The sequence below is a fragment of the Pituophis catenifer genome, unplaced genomic scaffold (assembly GCF_029215685.1).
Source record: "Pituophis catenifer annectens isolate HBS135680 unplaced genomic scaffold, rPitCat1.0.hap2 SCAF_8, whole genome shotgun sequence".
Taxonomy (NCBI): Eukaryota; Metazoa; Chordata; class Lepidosauria; order Squamata; family Colubridae; genus Pituophis; species Pituophis catenifer.
The window spans coordinates 16,593,852-16,605,375 of record NW_027256888.1 but is presented as its reverse complement, the minus strand read 5'-3'; the positions used below and the strand labels follow the sequence as shown (position 1 = coordinate 16,605,375).

General features: G+C 38.1%; 1 protein-coding gene across 1 annotated transcript; it reads left to right on the top strand.

Moving 5' to 3' along the window:
• The first annotated feature begins 197 nt into the window (after positions 1 to 197).
• LOC139320588 (kelch-like protein 2) lies at positions 198 to 11,128 on the top strand. The gene is made up of 6 exons (XM_070948975.1): positions 198 to 246; positions 1,207 to 1,316; positions 2,310 to 2,426; positions 8,062 to 8,211; positions 9,893 to 10,010; positions 11,040 to 11,128. The coding sequence occupies exons 1-6, from the start codon at positions 198 to 200 to the stop codon at positions 11,045 to 11,047; spliced, it is 552 nt and encodes a 183-aa protein (XP_070805076.1). The 3' UTR covers positions 11,048 to 11,128.
• The last annotated feature ends 396 nt before the right edge of the window (positions 11,129 to 11,524 follow it).

Here is an 11,524-nt window from a genome sequence, read left to right as displayed (position 1 = left end):
TAATAAAAGTGATTTATAGTTTAAAAGATTATGCATATGGAAAAAGCTGCTGGGAAAAGCATTTTATTTACACAAATAAAGTAAAAAGAAATTAAATCTGAATATTTTTAATACAAAAGGATTGGCTGGGTAACTGCATTTCCTTGCAGGAGTCGTTTATTTTACAGATGTTTCCCCCCCTCCCCCAAGATGGCAGGATGCCACTGCAAGCCTCCTTATCTCTTCCTTCCTGTGCTGTTTCAGATAGTGAGTTATAGTGAATTAGTTACCTTAAGAATTAAGAGCTGTCTCCTTAAGAGATTGCATTGTGGGAGATGTAGAGAGAGATTGCATTATGGGAAATGTAGTCCATGACATGTAACCACATCTATGTGTCTGATTGGCCACTGAGGCTCTCTGCCTGGGTGCAGAACAAAGACCTGGCCATTTTGAACTATCACAGAAGAGAGGAGCATGCTTTCTGAACAGGGGGATAGAACTACCGTCATTTTACACTAGGAAATGGGATAGATTATGAAATACTTGGATGAATCTCACCTTGACTCACCATGATTGTAAGTCTGTTTGAGGATACCCGAAATAAATATAATCTGCATGAAAACCTGTTTGCTAGAGTTTATCTGCCTGTTCCCAATGGAGCCAGATGCCTGGGGAACAGAAGATGGGTGGCTTACAAAAAACAAGCCCATCAAACATAACCCTCCAGCATCCATGGTTAAATTGTTAATCCCACTTACCATTAATAATAGTAGAATTCATCTATCTTGTTTGCTGATATTTGTTTGTTTATGCTCTTGGTGTATATAGCATTATGCACACTTTGCACTTAATATAGTCCTGTACTAAGACTTTGGGATAACCCTGTATTTAAAATAGGATTTATCCAGCCACTGCCATGATTCCAGTCTTTAACCTTATTATGTATTACATCTTTCAAAAGGAAGACCTAATAGTCAGTCTTTATTTTCCAAATGTAGTGGCCTTACTTTAGAAATTATCTTGGTAGTTGCACACAAAGTCCAGTTGGCTTTATAAATGAGATTTCCACATTTTAAATGACATGGACATGAGCTGTATATTCTAGCAATTATAACTAGAAAGAAAACTATTTTGTGTTTCCTGAATCTCTATAAGGATAAAATGCTTCCTTCATGCTTTTTCTGTTGCTACAATCTGTATGTTTACATTTTTTTTTCCTTGAAATAGAACAGCACTTTACTGAGGTTGTACTAGGTGAGGAATTTCTCAGTATTGGTGTAGAACAGGTGTGCAGCTTAATATCCAGTGACAAATTAACAGTACCATCAGAAGAAAAAGTAAGGTAATGTCTTCCTTATTTAGCCGTTACGATATGTAATAATATAGAGGTGTGCAATCTGTTTTAGATGCTAATGTTTAAAATTTGAGTTTGAAATGGAGTGTTCTGTTCTTTTTTGATCTGAAACTCAGATGCTGTGTCTTTTTTTGCCCAAAATATTCCAATATAAGAACAGTTGCAGTAAGATCAGAAGTGTCTAACTTTGGCTTTGAAATAGTTTTAATGCAAAAGTTTTTACACACCTTTAAAATCATGGAACTACCGGTAGATTAGAAGGCGCATTGTTGAAATATTTATCCCTTTACAATATATCTTGATAGGAGGATATAGGAGAAAGATCTTTGAATGTTTTTTCCCTTTCACTTCATTCTGTTCAGATTTTTTTTTTTCCAATTTTGGCTGCCAAAGCAAAAATCTATGAACCTCAAAGAAAACCGTTTTATCTACATTATTATATAGTTGGTGATAATGCAGGAGACTCTTTTCTTGCTTAGAGGAAGAAAGGGGTCTCCTACATTAACTCCAAATATTAATAAACTGGGGGAGATTCTAATATTTATCTCCTCAAGGAAAACCAATTGTGAAAAAAATAATCGGAATCAAACTGTATATGATACAAATACTGCTAAACATGTGAAAAAGCGTAAAAGTATAAATACTGATAGGAATCCTTAGTTCCAGCTAATTCAGAAAAAGAATTCATAGGGGAAATTAGATGTGTTGTTCTTTGTAATGCCAAAACTGGCTAGTTATTGTTACATTTTAAAACATATTGATCTGGTCTAGATAAGTTAAAACTTTATATAATCAATATGTCTTCACTTCTAAGAGATGAATGGGTGGAGACAAGGCAGTCTCAGCTGGCTGTTGCTGGAAATGTTCTTCCTCTCTTTCAGCTTGAATTATAAAATAAGCAAAATCTTAGCGTTCTATATCTATCTGTCAAGAAAACCATATGCAGAACTCATAACGTGTCTTTATTTCACATAAGGTGTTTGAAGCAGTGATTGCTTGGGTTAACTATGACAAAGATGTGAGGCAAGAACTCATGGCACGTCTGATGGAACATGTTCGATTACCTTTGCTGTCAAAGGAATATTTGGTCCAGGTAATTAACTGGAGACATTTCATTCATGGTCTTTTATTCTCTTGTTATATTGCAAGATAAAAGTTTGTATAAAGGAAGAAACATAACAAAGCAAGGGTGAAATCCAGCAGGTTCTGACAATTCTGGAGACCCGGTAGCGGAAATTTTGAGCAGTTTGGAGAACTGGGAAATACCACCTCTGGCTGGCCCAGAGTGGGGAGGGAATGGAGATTTTGCAGTATCTTTCCCTCAGGAGTGGGTTGGGAATGGAGATTTTGCAGTCTCCTTTCCCAGGAGTGGGATGGGAATGGAGATTTTGCAATATTCTTCCCCCTGGAGTGGGGTGCGAAAGGGGATTTTGCAGCATCCTTCCCCAGGAATGGGGTGGGAATGGAGATTTTGCAGTATCCTTCCCCTGGAGTGGGGTGGGAATGGAGATTTTGCAGTATCCGTCCCCTGCCACGCCCACCAAGTCATGCCCACAGAACCAGTAGTAAAAAAATTTGTATTTCACCACTGTAACAAAGGGTCTAGGCCACGGGTGTCAAACTCCCATCATCATGGCGGCATCATGTGATATATCGGGACTTTTTTCTCGTTCGCTAAATCGGGCGTGGCCAGAACGTAATACATCCAGCCCGTGGGATGGGAATTTGACAGCCCTGATTTGGCCAACTTGCTGCAACCAACTCACCATAGCCAACAGACTGCACGACAATTCAATTGTTCTATTAATCATTTCATTCGGTTACTTTTACTAATGGTGACCGCATTTTCGTTGATACTAGATAATACTATTTCTCTATTGACTTTCTTTATTTTATTATTACTGGCCACAGTTCTATTGAAAATTTACCTTGTGTATTTGTTGAATTGTCCCATGGCAAGTTGTCTTGCAGCAAGTTGGCCACAAGTTGGCCCCAACAAGTTGATCCATTCCGGATAATAAAATCCCCCAAATTGGTGCTTTCTATAAAAGTTGAATCAACCTTTATAATCATCCTAGGCAACCTGTGCTTCGTTGGGTCTTCGTTTAGTAGATATCTCGTTATTGAAACAGAGAACTATACGTGAGAAAATAACCATATGTGAAAAAAAATCAGTGAGAGGGGAGCAGCTTCCAATTTCCTGTTGGCTTCCCCATTTAATTTCTTGAATGAGTGTTGGCAATCCTTCCTTCCTTCCTTCCTTCCTTCCTTCCTTCCTTCCTTCCTTCCTTCCTTCCTTCCTTCCTCCCTCCCTCCCTCCCTCCCTCCCTCCCTCCCTCCCTCTGCTGTTTTTTTCCTTCCCTACCTCCTCTCCCCTCTTCCTTCTTGCTACCCACCCACCTACATACCTACAATCTCACATTGATTCCATTATTGTGGAATATGCCCATTCTCAATTCTACACCGTCTTGAGGACCCATGAAGTAAATTTTAATAAATTTGGCTTATTTGTTTGGGTCTGGCATTAAATGTCAATGTAATTTGCTCTTGATTACTCACAGAAGGATTCCATCCATTCCTCATTGGAAGGACTTTGGCACAAAAGAGTGTCATTTGAAAGACGCAGTTGTATTGTCTGATGTTCTGTCGGAACTAAATTGCAAAGGGTTCATTATTGCTATATAAATTGAGGAGTTCATTAGACAGAGGTTGCAAATTGCCTATCCTGACCTTTTCCTTCACACAGCAGCAATTGACAGATTTTCCAGGAAATAGGAATGCACAATAGTAAAGGAAGACTTAAAACCATGGCATCAATATCAGGAGAAATATTGTGTTGTGTAAATTATGCATTTTGCTTTTTACTCTTTCCCTGTTTAGGTTTGTTGTTGAAAGAGGGTATTGTCCTGTTGAGGTATGTCATTTCTTGATCATAATACACCCCCTCTCTTTTTTATATTCCATCAGGGTTAATTAGAATTATAATTTTAATATTTAATTTTATTTTTACCAAATGATATTCTCACCGGAGAACAGTTTAGAATCCCTATTGACTTCTCCACTGAGTTTACAAAACTGTCAAAGACAGTTTCAAAATAGGGGCTGATGACCTCCTAAGGGCTAGGATGGTACTGGTCTACCTGATCTCCAGTGACTGAAAGGAGCATTCTACATTCAGTTACAGAGTAGGAAGCTAATAAATGAATAGAATGGGCAAGGACCACGGACAATGGCTAACGTATTTGACTGACACCAGAGAGATTCAGTTTCTACTCCATCTGCAACCACAGCAACTCCCTTAATGACTTTAACCCAATCTACCTCATAAAGTTGTTGTGAGGAAATATAGGAGTAATATATATAATTTTTGCATTCCTGGACAAAGATGGGGTCTTTTTTCCCTGTAAAAGCGGGTGAAAATTTAGGTGCATCTTATACACTGAATGTAACCCCGCCCACCCACAGTCCCCCACCCTTTGGCCTCTGCCTCCCAGCAGTTTACCTCCTAGCAGCAAGAAGAAACAGCTCGTTTCAGCTTCAGCACAACCTAATTAGCACAAGCTGATTGGATCAGCCTCCCGACTCTCAGCTGTTTTGCTCTCAGCTGTTTTGCGCAGGCCTCTGCTGCTTGCTGCAAGAAGATAAATTGCTGGGAGCAGATATTTTTTTCTTGTGCTAATCAAGCTATGCTGAAAACGAAAATGAAAGTAAAGCAGGCTATTTGCTCTTTGCTGCAAGGAGGCAAAATTGCTGGGAGGCAGAGGCAGATTTCTTTTTCTTGTTTTCCTCACCAAAAAAGGTAGGTGCATTTTATAGTCTGGAGCGTCTTATACTCCAAAAAATACAGTATCTTGGTTCAAATATTGTTGCCCTCTAATGCACCGTTTCACTCAGTTAATGGTAATGACAACAAGAGTTTTAATAGTATTGAGACTTCCGGGTTGGCTCCGCAGCACCATTGACGGTCTTTTTAGACCGCCGCCCCCGTGATTCCGTTGAGCCGTTCTGACAGCGTTAATCAGCTGTCAAACGGCTTGAAAATCTCCCCTTCGGGAAAAGAAGGGGAGGAGAGCAGGTGGGTGAGGGTAGAGCTCCCTGAAAACCCCTGGATTAATTCCAGGGGTTAGGAGGGTGAGAGCTCCCCGTTCAGCCCACTGAAGCTCCGGATCCGGGGGGACTCTGTGAACAGAACAGAACAGAAGCAGGAGGACTAGCTTTTTGCAAGTATAACACTTAACTCCGGGGATACAATGTTTCTAATTGGATTTTCTGAGCTGGAAGTTAAGATGGCGTTTCTTTGTTGCGATTTTAAAAGGGAAAATTAGAAAAAGTTTTTGCTAACAGACTCGTGCTCAGAGACTGGCTTTAAGTTGCTGGAATAGATTTTGAAGAGCTGTTTGGGAAAAGATTGTTTATAAAGAAATTGCTGAATGCTGCTCAAAAGGATGGCTCTGACTTTATGATTTTATGGTTGTGGGAAGAAAGAAAATTTCTTTAAAATAAAATGGCTTCTAAGAAAGGAGATCTTGAAAGTGCTGGATGCTATTTGGAGGTGTCAGAAACGAAACAGTTGTCTGATTTACAGAGTTGTAAGGATTTTGATGCAGAACTTACAGAATTTATAAAAGAAGCCATGAATAATCATACTGCAGCTATAAGTAACCAAATAGCAATTCTTAAAGGGATAACAACAGAAATGACTGAGGAAATCAAAACAACTACGGAGCATGATGACAACTCAGGAGATATTGCAGCACAGAGGGTGGAAGAATTTTCTCAAGAATTTTCGAGCTTACTCTCTGCTCTTTTCGGAAAAATTGATAGAATCCTTCAAATTATGACTTGGTTTGGAAAAAAGTAGTAAATGACCAGACTTTCGAAGTTTCAGAAGATGAAGGAGACTTGTCAGTGGCATCTATACATTTAATAGAAAAGAAACAATTGAACTTTTCTTCACAAACTCTTGACAAACTTTGGTTTTACAGACGAAGGAATGAACTGATTTATATAAGCATGAAGAGGCGATTTGGGGGCTCTAAATCAGAGGAAACTTTTTTAAAAAGGGGACAATTTTTGCAGTTATATCAACCTCAAATTAAAATGAAAAACCTCCTCAAAATAGAAGTAGGAGGGAAGCAGAAAGATTGGAAAAAATATAAAAAGAAAGCAAAAATGGAAGATTAACCTTTTTTTTTGGCTTTGTAGTTGTTCTACTCATGGTTAAAAATGATTATGTTGTAGGTATTATAACTACTGAGGGGGGAAAAGTATAAAGTTAAATATTGATTTTTAAATATGATGTACTAATGGTTGATTAATCCTTTTTGGTTTTTTAGTTTATGTATTAATGGTTAATTATGTTGTTGATTATCTTTTAAATTTTAAAAATTGGAGGGAGGAATAATGAAGGGGGGAAATTTAGAAACTTAAAAAATGTAGAAATTTAATTAGTGAATAGCTAAGGTTTATTTTTCATTATGAGATTTCAAAATAAGAAACCAAGAATGGAAGATTAAATTTTTTTTTTTTTTTTTTTTGGCTTTGCAGTTGTTCTATTCATGGTTTAAATTGATTATGTTTTAGGTGTTATAACTACTGAGGGGGAAAAAGTATAAAGTTGAATATTGATCTTTAAATATGATGTATTAATGATTGATTAATCTTTTTTGGTTTTCTAGTTAATGTACTAATGGTTAATTATAAAAATGTAGAAATTTAATTAGTGAATATCTAAGGTTTATTTTTTGTTATGAGATTTCAAAATATCTGAACTTTGAGAAAAGTAGGAGGGGGAAAAATGTTTTTAGGTTTGAATGTTTAAGATTTGTTAATGGTTTTAAAATTCTTAGAGTTATTGGATTACATGTTACTTTGTGTTTATATAAAGGGAGGTTGATGAAATTGTAAAAGGGGAGTTAAGGGGTCTTGGGAGTTATTAAATCTTGCAGTTAGCTAGTTTATTTTAGCGAATGTTTGGTGAAATCTATGCCCTGTTTTTGTTCTGGGAAGTCGGGGGTGGGGGGTGGTGAGGAGGGGTTGAAGATTGAGTTTACCAAATTGATTTTTTTTTCTTTTTTTCTGATGATAGTATGAATGATTGTTTATATTGTATACTTGTTTGATCAGAAAATAAAAACTTTTTTATTAAAAAAAAAAAAAGAGTTTTAATAGTATTGTATATAGATTGGATTTGCAGGTTTGAGGGTTATACGAACTAAGGGCACCATAAACGGGATAGCTAAATTATATGAATATAAAATACAAAAAATTATAAAATAAATGTGATAATAAATAAAAAAGTCACAGTTCTCCAATATGGACAACTTCAGACATGCAAACTTCAGCTTTCAGAATTCCTTCGTCTCTCAAGGTGAGAACTCTGGAAACTGAAGTCTGCACATCTAGAAGTTGCCCAGGCTGAAAAACACTGATCAATATTAATAAAAAAAAATCTTCATTATTCATATAGAATATTTCAAAGAGTACTTCACAAATAAAAAGATACATAGATCAGATTGTCATTATCTCTAGTTTGTTTTCATTTAGCAATAATTGTTGGGAAAAATTATCTCTAGTTTGTTTTCATTTAGCAATAATTGTTGGGAAAAATTATTTTAAAGTTTTCACTGAACCAATTCAGAACTAATAACTACATGGAAACTACATTCATGCAAATTAATCAGTGTGTTCTTTCTTGCTAAGATTGCATCAATATGGCTAATTCACAGAGAGTTGAAGAAGAGATACTTGTTAAAAATAGCAGTGCGTGTAAAGATTACCTAATTGAAGCAATGAAGTACCATTTGTTGCCACTTGAACAAAGAGCTTTGATGAAGTCCACACGAACAAAGTTAAGAACACCTTCCTGCCTTCCAAAGGTAAGCATGTCACTTATATGTACTTCCTTTTCGAATTGACTTGCATTGTATGAAAAAATGTATGTGATTTAAGTCAGCGGCTCTTTTTTATTTTAATATATATATATAATTCGAATAATTGAAATGAAGTAGAAAATTATAGAATTGGAAGAAGCCATTATGTCAATAAGTCTTAATTTCCTGTTCAATTAAAGCATACTTAAATCAATCTAGTAAAATTAATAAAACAGCCAGAGAGTCTTGTCAGTATTCAGGTGCATACAAAATGGCTCAGGGCCAAGTTATCTTTGAGACCGCCTTCTGCCGCATAGCTCCCAGTGACCGGTAAGATCCCACAGAGTTGGTCTCCTCTGGGTCCCGTCAGCTAAACAATGCTGGTTGGCGGGCCCGCGGGGGAGGGCCTTCTCTGTGGTTGCCCCAGCTCTCTGGAACCAGTTACCTCCTGAGGTCCGGACCATCCCCACCCTATTGGCCTTCCGAAAAGCAGTGAAGACCTGGCTTTTCCAGCAGGCCTGGGGCTGTTGATCTCGCTCTTGTGATCTGATGAGATCCGGCCATGAATGGCGTGAATAAGTTTTTAATGTTTTTAATGTTTTTAATTTTTAAATGTTTTTTTATAATGATTTTTTAAAAATGTATTGTGAGCCGCCCTGAGTCTTCAGAGAGGAGCGGCATATAAATTGAATTATTAAATTAAATTAAATTATTAAATTAAATTAATTAAATTATTTTTTTTTTAATTTGATTTATATGCCGCCCTTCTCCGGAGACTCAGGGCAGCTTACAATGCGCTAAGCAATAACCTTCATTCTTTTGTATATTTATACAAAGTCAGCTTATTGCCCCCACAACTGGGTCCTCAATTTACCTACCTTAGAAAGGATGGAAGGCTGAGTCAACCTTGATTGATGCTGACTTGTGTCTACATTCTTGTTAACCTAGGCTAGGACTTCACCTTTTATTTAAGAAAATTGAAAGCTGTTGTGTGGCATTAAACAGACTTAATTAGAGTTACAATTCATAAAGAAACAACTCTCTTAACTAAGATGACTGCTATGTAGGCAAAAGAAGATACCTTCTCATTTTTTCATTAGTGGGAATTGTTTGGGTATAAAGGTGAAGGTAAAGGTTCCCTTTGCACATATGTGCTAGTCATTCCCAACTCTAGGGTGGCAGTGCTCATCTCCGTTTCAAAGCCAAAGAGCCAGCGCTGTCCGGAGACGTCTCCATGGTCATGTGGAGCACATGACCATGGAGACCAAAGGCACACGCCACGCTGTTACCTTCCCACCAAAGGTGGTCCCTATTTTTCTACTTGCATTTTTTTACGTGTTTTGAACTGCTAGGTTGGCAGAAGCTGGGACAAGTAATGTGAGCTCACTCCATTATGCGGCACTAGGGATTCAAACCACTGAACTGCTGACCTTTTGATCGACAAGCTCAGCGTCTTAGCCGCTGAGCCATCATCTTTTTTTCCAGGGACAAGTCAAAAAAGGCTGCACTATATTCATATCTGTAGGGCTTTCCTTGAATCTTTTCAACCCATCCTGAGTAATGCTATTCTGAGAAGTGGAATGGTACTGTGGATAGGAATTTTTTTGTTCATTGTCAGAGACTGTTCAGTTTCTCTCCCCCTCCCCCCCCAATTAATGTATATCTTATGTTGTTGCTTCTGTTAGAGGTGATGGTAGTGGTAGGAGGCCAAGCCCCAAAGGCTATCCGCAGTGTGGAGTGTTATGATTTTAAAGAACACCGATGGCACCAAGTTGCTGAACTGCCTTCCAGAAGATGCAGGGCAGGTACCCCAACACTTTAAACTGATGCTTCCTGCATGCAAGCTTAAATCTATGTCAGCTTTTTCCTTTTTATTGTATGATATAATGTATTTTATTGATTAGTCAATTGACCATATCAGACAGGAGCACCAGCCACTGTAAAATGCAATAAAATGAGATATGATACAGCAAAATGAGATAAAATAGCTAGGTAAAGGTAAAGGTAAAGGATCCCCTCGCACAGATGTGCCAGTCTTTCCTGACTCTAGTGGGCAGTGCTCATCTCCGTTTGAAAGCTGAAGAGTCAGCGCTGTCCAAAGATGTCTCCATGGTCATGTGGCCGGCATGACTAAACGCCAAAGGGACACGGAATGCTGTTACCTTCCCACTAAAAATGGTCCCTATTTTTCTACTTTCATTTTTTATGTGCTTTCGAACTGCTAGGTTAGCAGAAGCTGGGACAAGGAACGGGAGCTCACCCCATTACACAGCACTAGGGATTCGAACTGCTGAACTGCAAATTCTACACATAAAAGAGACCATTAGTGTGAGACCATTTCAATGCATTCAAGTTGATTTTATTAAACTACCTCAAGTGAGGAAACATAAATATTTATAGTGGGCCACTTGACTGGATGGGTTGAGGCTTATCCAGCCATGAGAGCCACTGCAGTAGTAGTCACCAAAATTATATTGGAATAGATTATACCTAGATATGGAGTAGTAGAAGCTATAGACAACAACCAGGGGACTCCTTTTACTGCAAAAGGGCTTCAATCAATCATGGAGGCAGTGGGAATTCAGTGGGAATGTCATGTTCAGTGGAGTGCAAAATTGTCTATGCCGTGACCCAAATCTTTACCCTTGGCCTTGCCTTCTGAAATGATCTTTGGATTTCCACACTTGGACAGAATGGGGGAAATTCCACAATATGAAACTAAAGATATGTCTGTAAAGAACTGTATACTTGGCCTCTCCTCTTCTTTATCTTGCCTCAGAAATGAAGGACTACTAGCTCAAACCCTACCTCTCGATTTTGGTCATATGTTCCAGCCTGGTGATTGGGTCCTGATAAAATCTGACATGTGGAAAAACTTAGCCAAGCCTGGGACAGGTCCTACTAAATCCTGCTGACCACTGAAACAGCAATCCAAACTAAAAACAAAGGGTGGAACCACTACACACGTGTAAAAGGACCAGTGGAAGAACTTAGAGTGGAAAGTGATTCCTGGAGAAGACCTGCTGAGATAAACATTTCCAAAAACTGATGTAGTCATTGTGATTTTTCTCATTGCAAGAGTAGCAGCCTTTTGGTCTTTCCGACCTGAGTGGTGGCCTATGTTAGTCCATCTGAAGATCCCAAAAGAAGCTGTGCAACTTCACACTCTACAGATTGTGTTGGTTCTGTGATTGTAACTGTATCACTGAATGTTGTTATTATTATTGTTGTGATTGTGAACTGATATATGCCTGTGGAGAATAGTGGGACACTGTGATTGTGGAAATGTGCAAGGAATTGCTCCCCATAGAAACTCTAT